Genomic DNA, 22,573 nt, shown 5'->3' on the forward strand with positions numbered 1-22,573 from the left:
AACGTCATCAGCAAATTTCAGGTTACTGAGGTATACTCCATTAACCCTTACGCCCACCTGTTCCCATCGAATGTTCTGAATACCTCTTGTAAACATGTTGGGAATAACTTCGGAGAGATTGTGTCTCGTTGTCTGACGCCCTTCCTTGTAGGTATTTCACTGCTCTTCTTATGGAGGATGATGGTAGCTGTGGACCCATTGTAGATATCCTCCAGTGTTCTTACGTAATGATCGTCTTCACCCTGATTCCGCAATGTCTGCACGACTCCGTACGATACAGGCCGGTTAATCACCCCTTGTTAGCGCTACCGCGTTTTCTAAGAAACGCCCGGAACAGCACAAAACAAGACCGTCTGCCCATTGACGCATCTCGCCTCACAGGCGACAGACGTAGATATGGAACGAATTGAACTTCGCCTTGAAACCATAAGCAGTGGACCTGAGGCAGACAGAACATTGCGTGCTCCCTTCGAACTTGTGACCTGTAGACTGACATCACCATTCCCGTTTGTCTAATTAGGGCATATATTTTCATATTAATATATAGTACTACAGAGCCATCTCGGGAAATTTTCTGTGGGAGTGGCGCTTTAGCGAGCGTTCTGTCATGTACGAGGCAGGGATGTTCAAGTTTTCCTAGGCGTGGATCAAGAACAGACTGAAAAGTTGGCTCTGGCTGCAAAAAGCAACAATGTTACTGTAAAAGTTTATTCAAATTTGTTCTGTTCCTATAAAATTGAAGCTCCTTAAAATTTGTCAGTGTTTATTTAGAAGCTTCATGCAATATCAACAAGAAAAAATGTTACACTTTTTGTTGATTTTGGCTTCGAGACAAAAGAAACGCCATATGGCTAACTACGCCAAGCTGCAATGGCGCCGCCCACGACGGCCCGCGATTGCAGTGCCAGATTTTCCTCTTATATATTAGTATGGAACTCTATGACTGAGGGCCGCGAGTATCTCCATCAGCTACACGCGAATTTCCACCCGTAGTCGGCATTAGGAAGGACTACGAGGATCGCTTGTGACCATTGTGGCGACCGATTGTGGCGACCGATGTGTTTGGATTGGTCGTCTTCGAGCATGTTCACCACCAAATACACGAATACGAACTTCTGCGAGCTTCTCAAAAACGCTTCTGCGACTGCGACTGCGACACACACACACACACACACACACACACACACACACACACACACACACACACACACACGCACACACACACACACACACACACACACACACACACACACACACACACACACACACACGCACACGCACACGCACACACACACACACACACACGCACACGCACACGCACACGCACACGCACACACGCACGCACGCACGCACACGCGCACGCACGCAAATCGAAGCAAGCTAAACACAACGATATCAGTGCTGTCGGGTGGTTTTCATAAAATGAGTGAGGAACCTGAACTTGACATCGCAATTAACGGTTGCCATTTGTGCTTCCCTAGTCTGCACACTGAAAGCCAGCGTGTATATATTAAATCACCTCTCCAATTGAAATTTGTTTTCCCGCTAAAATCAAGCAACTTCGTCCCAAGCCGATGCTTTTCATACCCTTAAGTTTCACTTGATGCAGTATTTTTAAATATTTTGCACTCTGCTGGGCGGCTTTGGTTTTTATGGTAGAATTATATTTTTCGAAATAGTATATGAGGCGGAGCACAGAACACTTGCCGTGTAATAACGACTCGATTTCAGTTCCAGCCGCTCCGCGTAACTTGTGGTCGGAGGAAGAAACTACGGACAGGCTTACAATCCACTGGGACGCACCAGTAGAAAAAAATGGACCTCTGGCGAGTTACCAGGTAACTGTATTCTGTATAACTACTATTTCAAAGCCACCTGTACATATGAAACTTTATGCTGATGATTGTTTCATTTATATGCCTGTAACCTGCACTGATAATCAACTCGAGTTGAACAACTGCTTTCAAGATTTGCAATTGTGGTGTTGCGAATGGGATATGCAAATTAACTTCAAGAAAACAACATATGTACACATCACTAACAAGGAAAATGTTCTCAATTTTCAGTACAACATCGGGAGCAACAATCTCTCTAAAATTTTTATTTTAAATACTTATAGGTGACAATTACGAACAACTTGGCGTGACATCGTCATATCGAATTGATTTGTTCTGAGTCATTTAAAAAACTTTGTTTTCTAAGAACGAAGTTGCCTAAAACACCAATAGACGTTAATCTGCTTGCGTACAAAACATTTATTCGACTGGAGTATGCCTCCGTGGTTTGGAGCCCCCACCAGAAACACTTGGTCACCAAGTTAGAACGAATTCAGAGGCTTGCAGCACGATTTGTATGCTCTAGATATAGTAGGCTGGATTCAGTTACTGATATGCTCAATTCGTGCAGTTTAGAATCACTGGAAATTAGAAGACGAAAACAAAACCATAAAACGTTATTTCGCATAATCCAAGGGCTATTAAAAGTACCTAAAGACGAGTACATACGCCTTTCAGGAAAACGCAGCGCGAGATTGAATCACGAAGCTCCCATTAAACCTTTCAAGGCTCGCACTGACATTTTTCGGTGGTCATTTTTTCCACATGCTATAGAACAATAGAACTGTTTACCGCACCACATTGTTAATAGCACAGATGTGCAAAATTTCGATAGCGAAATTGATGCTTATTTTAGTCATGGTTGAACTACTGCCAATTCTGTTCCTGTGTGCATTGCTTTGTCATTGCCTTTTCTTGTTTTTCTTTTTTCTGTTTGTACTAGCTATCGTATTCCTTGTCTGTTATGACCCTCAAGCGAGGGTTGACAGTATCAATAAATGAAATGAATGAAAAAATTTGGCATGACTACAAAAATACATATGGTATCGGGTCATCTTAGTCGCCTTAACGTTCCTCAATTTATTCAGTTTGATTAAAGGGACGCTGAGGGAAGGTCGAGGCATTATTCCTGATCTCAGTAGTGTTGGCCCACGCCGTGAAATCATCATTCATGCGTGTCACATTGGAGAGGACGTAGATGCTACCTTCACTTATGCGGTGGACTGTGCCTGGAAATTGGGCGTGTTTCATCCTGCTGTAGGATAACAATGATGCATGTTTTAACGGAGATAATAATCCGCGCTCAAGGTCGGAGGCAGGTTTACTAAATGTAATGAAACTGGACACGCACACTCACACACTTTTTTTTCAGACTGTTAAGTGAGAAGCTCGGAAGGTTACAGGACTCCTCACAGCAGGGCCATGACCCGAAATGACAAATTTCAACACGAGGCTAAGTTATTTAAAACAGGCGCAACACAAAAAGACTCCTGAATTGTCAAGAAAAGCTGAAGGGATACGAAGGGGCTTTCAGTTGGCTGGCCTTTGGAACAGGAGGCATGAACTGTTCGACTTGATATGCTGAAAAACTATTTTTCAAAGTAGAAACATCTGTTAAACTTTTTTTGCAGGGGGAGGGAGGCAGAAAATCTTCTAAAAAACTCTTGTTTGAGCTGATAATTTATTTAAAAGGGTCTGAGAAATATCTTCGCACGTTAAGGCAAGGGTTGAATGTATTTCCTGGATGCAGACTCGTATATAAAATTACATATTTGTTAACTTCTGCAAAGGTATAAATTAGAACAGCGAAATATATTAAGAAATATCTCGTTATTGAATATGCCTTACCACAAAAGAAGCAAAAGCGACGAGACATGTCCCTGTCAGGAGATAGTGCTTACAGCATCGATCAAAGTATTCAGCACCAGGTTGTCTTAAACCGTTGGCATAACCTCGATATGAGATTTAGTTGGTGTGACTAGAAGGGTCCGGCAAGGTAGACGACGATATTACTTTGGGGGGAGGGTGCGGGTTGTACGTAAGTTTATTTTATGATCTCATTCCTTTAAAAAAGTCCTAGCTTAATACTAGCAAAAAGTCAGCCTAAAAAACTCACCAACGCGTTAGCCAGACACGTGGTTTTAAAACCCTAATAAGTTGACGTTACTATCCGGGTTTTGTGTGCTGCGATCACACACATAATTTCCAGGTGTAAGTAGCGAGATGTTTATTTACTAAATCAATACAGTGTATCGGAATATTTTTCCGGTGCTTCTGACTTAGTTAAAAAGCTAAGAACGACAAGTCGTGAGAAGTAACTATCCCAAGTTCCCCTCTGTTCACTTTCCAGGTGGTTTCAACTCTAGTACATACCTTCAATGACCAACAACCCAAAATGTGGGAAGCGAAGACGGCTTCGGTGAATGCCTCCGAAGGCACCTCATGGTACCTTACAGATCTGTCTCCGGGTTCTACGTACAACGTCTGCGTACAGGCCGGCAATAGCGCTGGATTTGGGGAAGCCATGTGTGCAAATTTCAGCTCCAGCCCCACTGGTGAGTCCATGATCTCCTGTCACTCAAATTCCTTTGTGGGAAGAATAGCTTATATAAAGCTCAAAAAAATTAAATTCTAATGGGCAGTGTGACCCTGTAGTATGAAGGAATTTCTTAGATTTACTTCACACTTTTCTTCAGGTAAAATGGTTTATAATATACAAATTACCCAAAGACAGTCCAATGTCCGTGCTGGTGGGAACAGAAATACTAATTTTGTCAGCATTTTGGTATAGACGTGACTGCAGAAACAGTACGAAAAAACTAGTAGATGTACGATTCTGCAGTTTTGCTGGATCTTGTCGCAAAGCTTGACACCATACTTGAGTAAAGACAAAAGTATGCGCATCTTTTAACACACATTAGCTTATTTTTAATGCACAGCACTTATTCCTTCGTGACGCGGGGTTTACGGAGGTTCGGGTCATATTTTGGGAATAGTTTATTCGTACTGCGAAAAGCTGCTGCCGCCATCTATGTGCCTTACCTACCAGCAAGCATAACTACGAAGCACGTATCATTCCATATCACTCGTGGAATAATCCTGGCATGTTAGCATTGCTTAGCGCATGGGCTGGATTGGGCACATTCAAATCAATACACAAGTAAATAACCGATTTTGTCAAAGTTTATTTAAAAGTACGCATTGAATTTATGCCTCAAAGGAGGCCATAAGAGCGGCGCGAGACAGAGACGAGGAAAATAAATAAATCATCATCAGTTTCACTACGTGGCAGTGGTTGAGGCGCAAAGCTGGTGTGGTGGTTGGTAGAGCTCTTTCAGATGTGCGGTCAGGTATGTCAGGCCGTTATCGAACAAACCCGCCGCAGTGGCTCAGTGGCTAAGGCGTTGCGCGGCTGAGCACGAGGTCACGGGTTCGATTCCCGGCCGCGGCGGCCGCTTTCCTTATGGAAGCGAAAAGCAAAAACGCCCGTGTGTACGAGATTTCGGCGCACGTTAAAGATCCCCAGATGGTCAAAATTAATCCGGAGTCCTCCACTACGGCGCGCCTCATCGCCTGCGTTGCGTCGGCGCGTTAAACCCTACAATCAATCAATCAATCAATCAATCAATCAATCAATCAATCAATCAATCAATCAATCAATCAATCAATCAATCAATCAATCAATCAATCAATCAATCAATCAATCAATCAATCAACCAATCAATCACTCACTCACTCACTCACTCAATCAATCAATCAATCAATCAATCAATCAATCAATCAATCAATCAATCAATCACTCACTCACTCACTCCTTACTCAATCAATCAATCAATCAATCAATCAATCAATCAATCAATCGTTATCGAACAACAGCCTGTCGCCCACGTTGCAGCACGAACCAAAACGATGATCACGAAAGTCTGGAATCTGGCGCACGTGCCCTTGAAATATTCCAATTTGGAACCCTGTCACAGCAGATGCTTTTGGCCTCCTCTGACTCACAAAATGCATCGCCGATTTTCGCTTGTCGCTTACGTTCCGTGTCGCAGGCACGCTCGTCGGACGCCGCATCGGCGCGGCGTATCTCCCGTCGGTGTTATCGGGCTCCGTTCACATCGAAGTTTCTTTATAACTATGCATCACTGTGCGAAAACCCAATGTGGGAAAGTCAGCTGAAAAACCAATCACACCGACCTCCATAAAGATAGCTTCACTACAAAACAGGTGCCCATTGCCTGGAGAAGATCTTTCTTGAGGCAGTGTAACCTATGCTATATCAAAATACGGAGAGAATAAGAAGTTCAAGAACGGCGAAATACACGGGAGCACGAAAAGACACAACACTGTGTTAGTACTATCTGTTTTTTTTTCTTGTTTTCGCGCTGTTTAAACTTTTAAAATGCAACTCGCCATATCTTCCGTTTCAGGAAAGTATGAAGAAACTAGGACCTTATCGGCGCAAGATTGGCATCGGTTAGCTTGCCAAGCATGCTGCAATCGCCTTGCATTTAGTTTCACTGTTTGGGTCAGTGTGACACGAATGCGTTACTAGAAAAACATTCTTTCCACGGGCAACATAAGCTGTCTTGTCTGAAAAAAAAAAAACAAATAGCCCATGCACTCCGTACAAATGTGTAACCGACGAAGCTCGAATTTGCGGCCGTTGTTTACCCTGGGTTACTCGTTATGTTTCATTACATGTATGTAGTCTTTCTCATCATAGGTTGCGTGTTTTTGGTATTTTATTTCGTTCCCATTCCTGCTCGCGGCGTCGGTGATCGCAAGCTGCCTGCTCTTCGGCAGGACGTCCTACACTCGGCCTAGCCATTTCGAAGTAACGTGCGGCCGGTTCCCGGCACGGTGGCTCAGTGGCTGAGGCGATGTGGACGCGGGTTCAATCCCGACTGCGGTGACTGCTTTTCAGATGGAGGCGAATAGCGGAAATGCCCGTGTGTGTCGAGCTTGCGTTGTACGTTAACGACCCCAGGTAGTCAAAATTATTCCCGAGCACTCCTCTACGGCGCGCCTCCCAGCCCAGGTGCAGCTTCGGCGCGTTAAAGCCCAAAATTTCAATACGTGCGGCCAATGTTCGCCACTTACACGTTGACGCTGCTCCAACCTCACCGCTTACTACCTTGTCCACCGTCACCGCTTTTCTGAGCTTCACTTTCCCGCCGTGCTGCAAGATAGACTCTTCTTCCCCCCTCCCCCCTTATAAATACCCTGCAACATGGTTTTTTCTAGCATCCGCATGGGGTAGCGGAGGAGGAGTTTTTTGCGTACACGGGGCCACCGGATTGTCCTTTCACCTATAGCTATATGAAGCTTAGCTATAATATAAAAGCCTTGGACATCTTATGGATGTATATGCATGGATTCTGTGGGCTGACTTACCAAGATTGGTGTTTATAGCGCTCGCGCGGCCGCCTACAATTTCGAATTCTATACATGCTTCTTGTGAAAAGGAGTGATCAAAGCAGCAACGTTAAAAGACGCGCGGGATGCAGTCACGTGGCTGAAGCAACACCCGACACGGCTTGCGTGCGCCACCAAGTCAGTAACGGCGTCAGATTTGCGCACGGGGTGGAAGTCACTTCCGCTGCTGCGCTTGTGTAGAAAACAGCGCATTTTCTTGACGCGTGTTAAGTTGAAACCATGCAGCGCAGAGAAGACAAGACTGTGGGGCAGTACACCAAATTGTAAACGATTAATTAACAGTGCAAATTTAAAGCGCAAAAAAAATTTAGACAGAAGACGAACCAGACAAGGACAATTTACATTAGGCACAGGCTACACAGGGTACACTAATATTACCTACGAAGAATGCTACGCAGTATAAGAAAATTCCCAAAAGGAAGTTCTGCCCGCCATTTTTGTTTCTATGTATGACGATACGAGAAACTGACGGCGCCGAAAGTTTGACACCCTGTTTGAGGACTGCAACGACGCTTTGTTTTCTGCCAACAGCCCAAGGTCCCGTAATTTCCCGGAATATATTTCGCGCTGACGTCAGGCTTCGCACTCCTGGAACAATGTGAAATGGTCATTTGTCCAATGCGCCAGCATGGTCCCGGGACGCATTTATAGTTCTGCAAGGTACTCACGCCGTGAAGCAGGTCTTCTAAAAAGGCGCGGTTATATTAATTCAATGATTTTGTGAGAACAGACACTTTAAGACACCAAATATCTTTGTTGTGCACAAGTAATATTTTTCACCGTGATACATAAAATTCCAGAACTATAATTAACTTTAGTAGTAGTGAAGAACCTTTACTAGAAAAGGAGTACCACTGGTCACGATGGACGAAAGAGATGGGGAGGAAAGGCAAGATAAAATGAACAAATGCTGGTAGTTTCCAATGTCCCAGTTGATCGAATGAATGGGCCAGTTCCCGGAATCTGGAGTTAATGGCCCAGTTCACGGCAACAAAAAGGAGAGCACCGATTGAACACGCTAATATCGGGCGGAAAGAAATTGCTTAACGAAAATTTCAGATGCAATGCTCACTGGAAGTTACAATTTTTTTTAGAGCGTAGCACATTGTTCTTTCCTGTCTCATTTTCAAAGCCCCAAAAAATTGCAACTTCGGGAGCGGCCGGAAAAACTGCCGTGCTTTTTGTTTTCATAGAGGCCTCGGAAACAACCGCAAGTCGAAGTGGTGTCTGGGTAACGCGCGCTATGTTAGACATCTACGCACACGCAAAGTTCTCGGTTATCGATAAGATTATCTCTTTCTGTGGCAAAATCCATCTAAACTCAGCGCGCCGGCCATCTAGCAAAAACCGTTTTTGCGCTGTCGCAATTGCAAACTATGGGATGGATGGTGAGGACACTGGTGAACAAGCAGGACTTTCAAGGATTTTTTGATGCAAAAACCCGCGAAAAGTTGCCGTGAAGTCCCTTCACCATGCGCTGAAATATTTATTTCATTGACATATCTCCAGAGCCGCTTCAGAGTTTTCTGCGAAAGGTAGCGTTTTTTTCAGCTAAAATATCAGTATGACATCTCTGCTTCAGTTCCAGGTGCCCCGGTTGCCTTGCGGTTATCCGAAGAAACTACAGACAGCTTGAAAATTCACTGGGATGCGCCGATGCAAAAAAATGGAGCGCTCACAAGCTACCAGGTTGGAGACTTGACATTTTTGAATGATTGAAATATAGGTGCCATCTGCCGGAAATAAAACTCACTAGTTCTTGTTTATGTACTCGTTTATGTACTAATTGCCGTGGGTGTCGTTTAAAGCTTTCCTTTCCAACCATTTTCACAGCGTGGATTGGAGCCTATTGTTTAGAAGAAAGGCTGCAGTCATGACTCTAAATGATGAATCGACCGGAAAAAATTCGGATGTTTGGCAGCAAGATGTAAAATGAGCTAACATATCGCATTTTGGGCAGAGCGTGCGAATCACTTTCTATGTACTCTTTACAAACTAATCATCCCGGTTAAGGTAAGGTGCCAACTAACTTGAAAATTAGAAAGAACACTTTGAGTGCGGCTGTAAAAAAAACCTAATACGCTCTGGCTCAAAACTGCTACCATTACCTGCCATCTTCGCCTAGATTAGTATACTATCTCTAAGTTGTAAAACACTTCTTAAACAATATGTTTGGCAATGATTGCCAAAGCAGTTTTGAACTTTTTCTTTGGTTTACTGGTGACGGAAACTGATTATTGACTAAGATATTTCCCTTCTTATCACTAAAGGTGAATGCAACGCTCACCCACACCTTTAATGACGTGAAACCAGAATCGTGGGCCACAAAATCGTTCACCCTGGACGTCCCTGAAGGGACTTTCTTGTACCTCGGAGATCTGTTTCCGGGTTCCACGTACGCTGTCTGCGTACAGGCCAGTACAAGTGCAGGTTTTGGAGAAGCCCTGTGTGGTAACTTTAGCACGAAAGAGTCAGGTGAGTGTTTTCTTTTCGTGGGATTCAAGTCATTTATGTAGGACACCTCGTCCCGGTAGGAAGCAGAGAAAATAAATTGGTTCAGAGCATCTTTCCCTTGTGAATATTCCGTACGGCTAATTTTAACCTAAGCAGCTTCCCCCTGCCCACCCCACCCCACCAACAGAAAAAAATGCTCGTTAAGAATGAGCGAAATTGAAGCTCATTGAACATTGGTGTTTTAAACTTGCGGAATAAACAACGAAAAACTATTTTGTCTCAAAGACAAATAAATCGTATAGAAGAAGTAAAGGCGTGGTTAGCCAAAAGGTTGGATTGGCAGTCATTAACTCACCGCTTGGAAAGTGCTTCCCTGCCACAATGTAGATTAGGCGCCCGGTCAAATTTTCTTAACCCTTTCAGCCCTAATTTATTATTTCAAACAAAACAACGTTTTTGTGTGATTTATTGAATTTTAGGGTCACTTAAGACCCAAAAGAAAAAATAGAGCTGGAAATACAAGTTTTAACAGATTTATTAATTAGGCAACTAATTATGACATCTGGCAATTAAATATTTTATGTCGAGCAGAGATATCACTTTTCCATATTTTCCTAAAGTTTGACTGCATGAACCTACAAACAATATATGAACTTGGTAATCCGCGTATACAAGCTTGGGACACAAACCCGGCCCGCCATTTTTTTCAGCCTCAATGTCGTAATTTTGTCTTCACCGCTGCTTCTTCTTCTCCGTAGGGTGCAGCTCCACTAAAATGAAACAACAGTGATATCTATCGCAACAAGCATAAATAAAGAACAATTCCCAAAACAATATTATTTTTGGATTCGTTTTCCACGTGCTAGAGGAACTTTTTTGTGATGGTGTCAGTTGACACCGCCAGGGCCGAAAGGGACCGAAATACTTGCAGATTTCATTTGACTGAGCGCAAGCTAAGGAAAGCATAGCTACAAAAATGACCGCGAGGTCTGAGAAAGTAAGTCATTGTCAGATGATTACTCGACCCAATAATGCAAAAATGCAGCACCGTTGTGCTGAGTGTGAACTATTATGAAATACGCTAAAATACTGTGTCATTGCGATGGTGCTACCACAGTGAGCATCACAAATCTTCAAGCAGAAACCACCAAAAGCAGATGGCAAATCGTCGGACATTGGAAACGGACCGATGTCTTTTTTTCCACTATCATTGTCGTCGCACATGCACAGCTCACTCGAACACTGTTTTCTATAGCGCTATGCTGTTAAGAAGAACATGATAAAATGGGAGGAGGCTACCAGTCTCCGCAGTACTTGGTACGCTGTCCAGCTTGCCCTTACTGCATTTTGGCATCTGCTTAATGGGCTATTAGGTATGTCTCGACGGAGGGAAGTCAACATCATAATAACGCTAACTACCTGTAATGTACCTGGCAGCCTTCACCGCCGTACATCAGGTGGAGAAATCTGCCCAGCCAATAGTGCACGTACCGTATATCACCGATTAATTTCAGACCTGATTTGAATTGAGGAGGTTACCAAGGTTTGGAGCACTGCCCCTTGTGTGGCAAGAAGTTTCATCGGACACCTGTGGAGCTAAACTAGATATTGGAACCATACTAGGAGGGCTTACTGGGACATAAACCGCTCTCTCATCAGACCAGGATCTGGTTGCCCTACTGTATTATTTGGACGGCGCCTCTAAATAATCGGGATGACATGAATTCGTTCTGTAGTGGACGTAAATGGTCTGATAAATGAACTCACAGTAATATCGCAGCGATGAGCTCAAGGTACAAGACTAAAGTGTGTTTATTTACACTGCAATCGTGTGCCAGAATTCACAAGCAATGCCAGAGCTAGAAAAACGACTTCTTGAATTCTTATTTCTAGCGTTTTCCCTTTGATTCATGGGTGAATCTTGAGGCTTCTTCCTCCGTTCAGTAACTGGAGAAACTCTTTAGACGCACAATGAGAGGCGTTCACGTAGGTAGAGTGGAAAATTTCACCCGCAACATAAGAGTCTTGGAAATAGGAACCATCATCTAACCTGATCCAGCGGTGGTAATTCACGTGGTTCCGGTAGATGCTTGTATCAATTCGCCACCATGAGAATCACTCCTTACAGGTCGCCAGGTGATGCAAACTCGTTGCACATATGCGAAGTGCGCTAACATTTTATTCTGGAAACGGTGTCACGGGAACATGCGCAGGTGCATCTGTCAATAATTTTGTTATTTACTGAACCCCGCAGAGTCACATACGAGGCGCGAAGGGATTTTCCCGAAACTACTCTTGGAAAATCCTGCTTGTTGCACTGAAATATTGAGAAAGTTCCGCTTGTCTAAATCGGCGGCGAGCACCGGCTCCCAGTTCTAACACTGCACAGTCTGGTCTTCAGTGCTTTGGTAAACCCAGCAAGTCTTCAACTTATGATCGGAGCTTTGATTTTTCACTTAGCGTGCAAGGACACATCGGTGAGGATCCGCAAAGCATGGTGGGGCAGAACACTGGGCAGTCACAACCTTGTCATCTCGCATAACGTGTCATTAACAGCTCTGCCGTGATATATTGACGCTTCCAAGAACGCATAATTTCAATTCTTCTGGTGATTAGCAGGCGGATTAGTTTTTTTCGTGGATTGGTAAACTACAAGAAGAAACAATTAGTAGGCATGGAAAGCCTTCATATACCTTATTCACATTTAAAAAATTTGTTCATGTGTACGTACAAGGATATAAAGAGATGTTTCACAGAATTGCAAAATGAAACATACCATGCACTGAACCGACATCCTACCAGTTCCAACGTGTAAATACTAATCCTTCAGCAATGACATATTCGCTGCTATGCTAGAACAAGTGCGTGGTTTATACAAGTTTTAGTAGCTGCCATGAAGTTCAGCAGCCACTATAAAGTTCAGCAGGTTAGTGTTGGTGTGATTGACCTAAACTTAAACCAGAAATAATAGAAAATTAGCCATTGCACACAGTCTACAACGGTGAATAGAAAGTCTAACTGCTAGTTGTTAAGCACTATCATGGTCTTGCCGGTCATCCGTAAATTCTTATATCGCATTGGTAGACAAGCCGAATACCGAAAGGGATCAGAAGTTTTGGACGGGTCCTTCTTACGCAAGCACTTGTGTATAATGGACAAGAACTGTTAAATAGGTGTTATACAGTTCTAAAATATTCATTGAAGTGAGGAATTGAAAGTGTTTGCAGTTTTTCACCGTTGGTTCATTGGAGTTTGGGCAGTACGCTGTTTTAAATAACCGGTAAAGATATTACGGAACAAGCTTCACATTAATAACTTACTTAAACACTTCAGCTCCAGATGCTCCGAAGAACTTGTGGTCATCGGACGAGACTGCAGACAGCGTGAAAATTCATTGGGAAGCGCCGACACAAAATAATGGAGCTCTGACTGGGTACCAGGTAGGATAATCAACATTTTAACTTACAAAAGACGGGTCGGTCTATATCGTAAAAGCACTTTACTACTCAAAAGGTGCTCGAAACCTTGCGCATGTATTACACTCGTCATGTTACTTCCAACCACGCCCAGGCTACAATGACGATTTTTTTCACTACTAGAGGAAATTATAATAGCATTTATTCCAATTAAACCGTATAAAACTTAGACGTTGCATGTTATATCCCTCGTATGTGGCAATGCTAATATGATATGTCGTTGTGTATGCAAAATGACCATAAACAGGCACGTTTTCTAAAAACGCCCCATGCAGGACAGTTTGACATCCAGCATTGCAAGCATTGACATCCTTGCAGAAACCAGGGTTAATGCGAAATTAAATACACCAAAAGAAGTCGCCTCAGGCAATCGGGGAGGCCTTGATAGGCATGCCCATACGTCTTTTGAATTATTGCAGTTGCCAGTGGGACAGCCGCGAAGGTGGGAGGGCATCCCGAAAATAAGGCTAAAAAAGTTCCCTTGAAATATACCTAAATTTAGGAAGGGGCTGGTTGGGTTACACGATGACTAGCAGATGTGACGGAAATATTTGTTGTGGATGGGCGCTTGTTATTCGAGAATCAGACCTTTGACAAATTGTGTCATGGAAAATAAATGTGGAAACTGCTATGTGGAAATTTCCGACAGTACCTAAGCATTCGTTCAAGGGACTCTTATCCGCGCGTACACGTGCGTGTGTTTGCATGGGACGCCCGGAGTCATAAGGGTACGGACTTTTATTGAAGAACCTTTTATTATTGATAGGTGTCTTTATACTTAAACGCTCATGGCTTTTGTTAAGTACTTCATATGGCTGATATATAGCTATGCAGTGCATAGTGGTATGAGCCATACATGGCCAGCGAGGCTGATTTTGTGGGAAGTCACCTAAGAATGCTTCCACATTAAAATGGAAAGTTCTGGCTACATGATTGTAGCTGCCATGGTGGCAGCCATATGATGGTAGCTCATATGCCTGGTAGGGGTAATAAACATTTTCAAAGACAGCAGAAACAGCGCAATGAACGGGACAAGGAAGCACACCAGGACGATGCGCTGACTAACAACCAAATGCTTTGATTCCATGAATGGCTTATAAACGCATGAAGAAGGGGTGACACAAGCAAACAAAAAGCTTAAAAACTTTACTGTTTGTCTGTGTCACCCCATGTCTTTATTAACCGTTGGCGGAAATAAATCACTTGGTTATTAGTCAGTGCATCGGCCTTTGTCCTTACTTGTCCGTTGCGCCGTTTATGCTGTTCTTGAAAATGTACCAACCAGTTCAAATTTCTACTTTGTTGAAGAAATAAACATACCTCTCAGCTTACTGGTTTCTGTATAACATACGAGGGACATAAAAATATTGGAAGTATGGCAGCTAAGTTTGGCTGGATTTGCAGGAATTCTTGTTATCACGTGCACTTTACCAATGCAGAAAAAATAAAGAAAACATAATGTGATGCCAAGGTTACAGATATTTCACCGTCTGGAAGTTGTTCAAAGCGAGGAGTCTAGTTTATTTTATCTAAATTTGGCCTAAACTGCCCCCTATACCAAAACAGTTTTGACGTATGATAAGTCCATCAAACATAATTGCTGTACACGTCGTAAAACACGCATCTTGTGAAGAGGTCAAAACACGAAACTTATCTATGGACGAGTATAAAGATCGCGCTAATAGCTACCACCGCACATTATTTGTTTTGCTGGTTTGATAGCAGATTTCAGTGCTTGGTTCAAGCAGTAAAATTGTTTTTAAACCGCACTTCATGCTGAGAAAGTAAAACTTTGGTGCTTCTGTAGTCGTTACAGAAGAAAGAGGAGGACGTTCTTGCTTTTGTTTACTGCACAGGTGAATACTACGCTAACTCAAGCCTTCAACGACCTCAGACCTGAATTATGGCTTACGAAGATGACCATCCTAAATGTCTCCGAAGATCCATCGCTTTACATGACAGATTTGTCTCCGGGTTCTACGTATGTGGCATGTGTGCAAGCTAGCACCAGGGCAGGCTTTGGAGAAGCCCTGTGTGCTAACTTCAGCACAAATGTTTCAGGTGAGTGCTGACCTGTCAGCAATATTTTGTCAAGTTTAGACAGCCTCACAGAAGTCTGTTCGAAGGAAAATACATGAAAGAGGTAAGAGTCATTGGGCGTGTCAACGTCCTGCAACGTCCAACCGAATTTACGTTAGCTCAAATGGCACTGTTCGAAGCGGTATGAATAAGCACTTCTAGAGGCCGAGCGGACTGAAACCTAGAAGAAATAGACATACAACATGTTGGATTCATAAAGCGGTGTATCTTCTTTATAAAATGCTACCACAGCAAGCATCCTACCCTAGGTAGCGTCAAAACTGCTTTGGAAATCTGGTGCCACTTTTGTCCAGGCGAAAGAAGATCATGGAGGTGTAGCATGTGTCTGTTGTAAAATAAATATTATACACTATCCTTCAAAGCTTTGAAGTAGTAGTTTCGTCAAATTAAATTACAATTTTACGTTTATTCCTCTAGATTAGCGTTTTACGATTTGCAAAATGCATCAACATTTTTAGATGGTAGGTACCGGAAATACTCGTATTTGTGTCCACTGCTGAGGCCTTTTTAGCATTCTTCTTTAAGCCACCTGCCTCCTTGGTAATAAAGAAATCTAATATTTTTCTTGTATTGCTGCTTATGGTCGGAGCACTCACGTGCACAATAGTAGAGCAACAGCGGTAGCACGGGCTGTTCAGTTAAGGAATACTCAACAGGGGCTAGAAGCTAATGTACTTTGGAGGATTATCTTGGAAAGTTTCTTTTATAACATTTATGGCTCGCCTATACTTGAGCATTAATGCACCGGATGGGAGGCACACAGACATGACAAAACTTGTTACAGGTGATATCCCATCTCCATTGTGAAAACAAGAAATATACGTTCTTGACCAAACATGTGATTGTTCACTTTGTTTCAAATGTGAATTTTAAAATGGGGCGCAAAATGTGCAGATTTGTTTAGCACCAAAACCAACTAAATTTACGCCTGTGTAATACAAGCTAAACAATAGCTCCACATCTACTTGAAGCTTAACGCGTACCATATACCTGTCTTATTGTAATTTACACGTAATGTTAAGACAATCCAAACGCAAATTCAATGCTTGCGACGTACGTATTACTGAGGACAACCCGAATACATGGTGGTGTATTCGTTACTCAGTTTCAAGTTGGAGCAACAGGCCTTTTAGATGTTTTCGCATGGAAGCACACTAGCTATAGATTATTGACAGATGTTGGCCTTTGTGGTCTTTGGCCTGGCAGCTGTCATAATTGTTTATTTATAAGGGGCTAGTAATAGAACGAACCAAGACCGTACACGGATATCGCCATAGCAAAGTACCGCGTTGGTCTTGAGAGGAAGCTTACCTAATACATACAATCAGTTCTATTCGCGTGGCGGAAAATGTTTGACTAAGATTTCGCATTTTCGACTGTATTGTATTTGCAGGCTCCGGTTCTAAAAGAAGGGTTGACGAGCTTGGCCTTTACAAAAATCTATGCACCTTCAGTTCCAGGTTCTCCGGAAAACTTGTGGTCATCGGAGCGAACTGAAGTCAGCATGAAAATGGAGTGGGACGCGCCAGCCCAGAAAAACGGAGTATTGACCAGCTATGTGGTATGAGCATATATTTGTACTCAGTATTTCGACAAAACATTAAAGTTTAAGACTAAATGTGTTTTAAAAAAGTGGAAACAAACTTCGGAATACAAAGTGAAAAGGCTCCCAGAGGTTAAAGTTGTAAAGAATTGCGACCGATGACTCACGAAGACTTGCTTATTTTCTCCCAGCCTGTGCTCAGCGCTTCTTCTTTGCCTTTTGCGGTCGGCCTCCGTGCTGTTCAACTTAGTAGTGAATTGCCCGTGGCAACGCTTCACGCCTCTACACTCAGCTCTGGCCTGACATAGGTGCAGAGGCCAGCGGACTCATCCATGAGTCCACTCACTCCGACTAATTTTGATCTCAAACTGACGCATGACTTCCAGTTTGAGGGAGCTGCAGGCTAGCGTGGCCTGTGGAGTTTCAGGCCGAGTAAGCCCGAGTGAGTTTGAGCTGAAGTGATCGTGAGTGAGCTTGAGTCTGACTTAGATTGAGTGCGCCTCAGCCCGAGTGAGTTTGCGCCGAAGTGATCACGACTTAGCTGAAGTACGCCTAACTCTAGTGAGTTCTCAGTCAATTTTAAGTTCTGAGCCCGAGTGGGTTCTGAGTCCATTTTGAGTTTTAAGCCCAAGTAAGTTCTGAGTTCATTTTGAGTTCTGAGCCGAAGTGACTTCTGAGTCCATTAGAGTTCTGTGCCGAATTCAGTTCTGAGCCCGAGTGAGTTTTCAGTTTGAGTGAGCGTAGATGATTTGCTCAGCAATGAGTGTGTGTTTGAGTCAGAGGTGATTCGAAAAATTAAGTTGTGAGTGAGTTTGAGCGAGCCTGTCCAACTTTGCCGAGGTATGCGCCTCTCAAAGACGCCCAAATGCCAAATCATTGGCACATTTGAGGAGAAAGAGATGTTCATAGAGCTGGATTTAACCTTCTTTTGACAAATACCGTAATTACCCGATTCTAACGCGCACCCGATTTTCCTGACAAAAAACCGAAAAAACTTGCACATCTGGTTCTAACGCGCACGGAACTGTGTGAGCAAGAAAAACGAATGTGAGAGAAACGGGTGATTTATTTCCCGAAGTCATCTCACTCATTTCACTCCTCGTCGCTCTCCGCTGACCACAACACTCTCGTCCTCGGTGCCGTCAAACACGTTCGCGATGCCACACTTCTGAACTAACGTTCAACCATGGTCGATGAGATCGTGGCCCACGACTCACACGCCCATCCCGCGAGCTTCTCCAGAAGCGCACGCTTCAGCCGACCGCTCGTTTTGAACGCGTGAGAGCCGCTGCTGCCATTGCTGTTATCAAGCGCGCAAGTGGAACTATTTGACGATTTGTGTGAACGCCGATAGAAAAGCCTAGGCGCCTATGCTTTCTGCGTCCGAAAAATCGTTGCTAAAAGTTCAGCGCCATCTTGACATGGCGATGGCGATGGGTGGGACGAAATTTCCGCTGTTTCGGTTTCGGTTTCGTATCCGATTCTAACGCGCATGCGATTTTTCTACCTATTTTTCCGGAAAAAAAGTGCGCGTTAGAATCGGGTAAGTACGGTAAGCTATTCCGTGACACCAGAGTCACGTTACGATCAGAGGTGAGCAATAAAAAAGAGATAAAATAAATAAAGTTGTACGATATGTAATGGAGGTAGTGATTTCCTCGCCTACGAAACCGGTTTGCTCGTAATAGCAGGTGGCGATAACACACCTAAAAGCGCCCACACTGTTCCATGAGGCGTGCGTTACGATTTTAGTTCTGTACGAGTAAGTTCGGTGCAACTTTTGTACGACCAGTCGTGGGGTTTAAAAGAGATAACGGCATGTTGGTTCAATGTCCATTCAGGTAATAAGTAATCGCTACCAGCACAAAAACTGGTTGATCTGGTGGCGACGCTTTTGTTGTATGTAAGCCTAAAATTTGTGCAACGACGATATTGTGCACATATACGGTTCCAGCAAGACGAAAAATTGTTGAGGCTTATAAGTTTCTGCAAAAAGTGAATACTCTTGATATCTTCAGAGATCCTCCAGAAGAGGCTTCTTTCAGAGCAGAAAATTACTAAACAAAATAATTTGGTTGTCTGGGTTGAAATCGCGAAGAGATCAAGCAGCAACGCCTCTCTGTGTGCCGTTTTTTGCTGTAATTAAACTTCTTTGGTAGGTTGTTTGTTTGTTCGAGGCCCTTTATTAATATTTTCAAGCTAGTTTTTTAGGCGACGTCTGGGGCCTATTTAGAGATTGCCTTTATTTCACGAACACTGAGTTAAGTCAGCGTCTACAGTGCACATACTTTGGTTTTTGCATTCATATACGCATTGCGCGGTTTCAGTGAATGGGAACTGTTTACAAATGAAAAAATATTTTCACTGTAAGTGCTAAAAGTCAATTTTCGTGCCTTAATAAATGGCGTAGCCATGCTAACTGTGAGCAGCATGTTAACGGGACACACAGAGTCTGTTACAAACAGTAAAATGTGGGGCGAAAAATTAGGCCTACATTGTAAAGAAGGCACATTAGCATATGGCAGTTTTTGACAGGCAAACCTATATTTGCCGTGAAATTGACAATGATCAAAGACGTACAATTTAAAAAACAAACAGAAAGAACAATGTTAGTAGGTGTAGTTTTTACACTTTGAGGACATGGTTGGTAGACGTTTAGCTCGTAAAAGATCGCGAGTTGAATCATAGCTATAATCTCTGCATTGCAGACTTTTGGCTTATAGCGATTCCGGAATTAAAGCTTTGATCTCTTCTTTAGGAATACAAAAGCAGTCATGTTCCCTTTAAAAGACTAGAGAGAACGTACTCCGGTCTATTTGTGACCTGTAAACTTTTCTACCCACTTTTCTACTGGTCTATTTGTAACCTTTTCTACTAAAGACACGAAGTAGCCAGCTTGCAAACGACAAGACCTGTTCTGAACTGTGCGTTGGCGTAACTATATTAACGCTTGTGCCAAGAATTGAAGCCTGGTATTTAAACAATAAAAGGGCGGGCTTTCATAGAACAACACCTCGTCTTTCGCCTGCTATATAAAACTCCCAAGCACTGATGCAAGCCCAGTTTCCCCTATTAGAGCAACAAAAGAAGTCCCCCTCTCTCAACGCAGGTGAACTCAACTTTAGCTCAGACGTTCAACGACCTGCCTGCCGAATCATGGGCCACAAAGTCGGTTGTCCTGAATTCATCTGGCACAACCTCCTTTCGCCTGACGGAACTGTCACCAGGTTCCTATTATTCGGTCTGTGTGCAAGCCAGCACTAGCGCGGGCATCGGAGATGCTGTTTGCAAGAACTTCAGCACAATCGTCTCGGGTGAGCATTTCATCTTTCGCGAGATTCAGTAAGGTTGCGTGTTCATGTACTACAAATACTGGTAAGTTGGAACAGTAGTGTGTCCAGGGCAAGTTCAAACGAAATGCCTGAAGACATAGGGCGTTAAGAAATGTGCATCTCTAGTATGACCGCTTTACAGTTTGTCCCAGTTTCTTTTAATTCCCGCTGAACATGCAAGTAACTGCAAAAGAAATGGGTTGGAAAAAGACAGGGAAATCTTTTAGGATGGGTGGTACGCAAAATTAGTAAACTTTTTTCTCCACTCCAGTAACATTTAGGCAAAATCTGTAGTATCGTGATGGCTATTAGAGCTTACCCTACACTCCTTCCTAATGTCCTCGACGCGATGTTTAGTGGTTGTATGGATAAGTCATTTTGTTACGCAGGAAGTCGCCGGGTATTTTTCTCTAAATATTTTTCAATTACGGATTTGGCAGTCCTGAATGAAATGTAATTTATGACAGTTTTTATGTCCTTGTCCTTTCGCCCCAAAAATAAAAGCAGCTTTCCTCGTAGAGCACCTTTCGAAAGCCCTTTCCTGAGGAAAAAGAGCTCTAGAAAACATTTTCATCAACAACATTTATTGAAACTTTCAACCATGACGAGAAATATCTTAATGCATATTGGCTTGGAGGTATCCATAATTTACAATATTTCTTGTGATCCTAACATCGTAACATTTTGCTTTTCCTGTTCCGGTCAACTCTAATGTTAAAGTTACGAGTGACCTGTATGCAGCTTCTATTTTTCTAACACCCGTGAGTGCATTAAACGGCAGTTTAGTGCGATATTTTCTCAATCGGTATCAATTTCTCTTTGTGGCTACAATTTTTTTCTTGTTTTTATGTTGCTGTCATCGGCACCGCGTTCCTTTTATGCCCAATTGTTTCGTATGTCTGGGCGCACGATTATAGGATATTTATTTTATCTGCATAGATTTCGGTTTTATAGTAATTTACGTCGCTACTATGGTATTCTACGCCCGAATTTTAAAGTGAAGCCTTTTTTGCTTACTGATGGCGACCGTACGCGAAACAGCATTGCACGAAAACTAACTTCAGACAATCAGATATCACATAATAATGATGGGTTTTCACAAAAGCACACGAAGCGCACTAAGAAAAAAACCGCTTCGTTGGGTCGGAATGAAACTTGGGGCTCTTGCATTATGAAGCGGACGTCTATCCGATTGCGTAATTCCGACACGGTTGAAGCAGTTTGGATCTTGGACAGTGACTTTTGCTCAAGTTGAAACAGAGAAAACTTCGCGTGTTTACCGTCTTAATCTTAAAAAAGGGGTTTTGATTTTTAAGCGGGATTTTGTGATGACTATACGTAAAATCAAGTGTGTTTGTCCTGACTTCACGGCTTCATTTGAAATTTGCAAATGGTTAGTGTCCGAAGAGCATATTCATTGTGAAGTTGGCTTTCCTGCAGTGGGTTGTCGCCTGAGTTGGGACTTTGACTTGTTGAGCTTTGACTTTGGCTTGCACGCAATTTGGACTTGCGATCGCAAAGGTTTTGACTTTGACCCTTGGGCATTTTATTTTGCACGAAGAAAGCTTCGCGTTAAATCATCGTCACCGTTAGATGGAGGGGTGCATAATTTTTCGTCTAATTTTGGCCGTGCATGTCCGTCCCCGTCTCCAAACGCCAACTGCTTTTACCGTGTCGTAGTGGCGGATCAGATAGACGCCGGCTTCATAACGCGAAGGACTTACTTCGATTCCTTCCGCGAAAGTATTGTCTCTTGAGGTGCTTGCGCAATCACCATCATCTTCAGAGATAGTTGGCTTTCCTGCAGTGCGTTTTCGGGGCTCACAGTTGAATCAGTGAGACATAGAAAGCGTCGCATTACAAGCGCGTTTCTTGCAACTTCTGCCGCACTTCGCGGTTACCATGAAGCTAAACTGTCCATTGGTTGGTGTACTTTATATCTTTGTTGTCCTCTTTTTTGGAGCAACCATAAATTGTGGGATATTTCACCGTGGGTAGCTGCACCTCACAATTGCAAGTGCTACTTTGTTGCGGTGAAACATTATTGGGCCATTGTACTAAGAAGTGCCATTTCGCGGATACCTCTGGAATTATTCGAGGTATTTCAGTGTGCGCGGAGACGTAACACACAATGGGTCTTTGTATTTTCACCCATCTGAAAAGCACCTGCGTGGCAGTAAACACAAACCGCTTCCTTGTTGATGGAAGCGCCATCTTTAGCCAAAGTATCACACTCTAGTATGGCTTGCAAATAGATATTGTTTATTCAGGGTGTCGCATATGAACGCGACATTACAAATTCTTTTACTATGATTGTGCTTCGACACGCCGTCCATTTTGGGTGATGAATAGAGGCAAACTGGGCCAGTTTTGATCTTACTTCTGTGCAGTTAG

At 43.2% G+C, this 22,573-nt stretch overlaps 1 protein-coding gene across 5 annotated transcripts in view; it reads left to right on the top strand.

Annotated features, from left to right (window-relative positions):
* LOC144162834 (phosphatidylinositol phosphatase PTPRQ-like) overlaps nucleotides 1–22,573 on the top strand; it is a 179,592-nt gene that overhangs the window by 85,729 nt on the left and 71,290 nt on the right. For all 5 annotated transcript variants that reach the window (XM_077693513.1, XM_077693517.1, XM_077693516.1 and 2 more), the window contains 8 exons: nucleotides 1,732–1,838; nucleotides 4,186–4,390; nucleotides 8,857–8,963; nucleotides 9,545–9,749; nucleotides 13,062–13,168; nucleotides 15,061–15,265; nucleotides 16,759–16,865; nucleotides 19,957–20,161. In XM_077693513.1, the coding sequence (XP_077549639.1) occupies nucleotides 1,732–1,838; nucleotides 4,186–4,390; nucleotides 8,857–8,963; nucleotides 9,545–9,749; nucleotides 13,062–13,168; nucleotides 15,061–15,265; nucleotides 16,759–16,865; nucleotides 19,957–20,161 (1,248 nt within the window). The remainder of the gene's footprint in view (nucleotides 1–1,731; nucleotides 1,839–4,185; nucleotides 4,391–8,856; nucleotides 8,964–9,544; nucleotides 9,750–13,061; nucleotides 13,169–15,060; nucleotides 15,266–16,758; nucleotides 16,866–19,956; nucleotides 20,162–22,573) is intronic.

The sequence above is a fragment of the Haemaphysalis longicornis genome, unplaced genomic scaffold (assembly GCF_048455015.1).
Source record: "Haemaphysalis longicornis isolate Haplotype H1 unplaced genomic scaffold, Haemaphysalis longicornis Haplotype H1 scaffold_12, whole genome shotgun sequence".
Taxonomy (NCBI): domain Eukaryota; kingdom Metazoa; phylum Arthropoda; class Arachnida; order Ixodida; family Ixodidae; genus Haemaphysalis; species Haemaphysalis longicornis.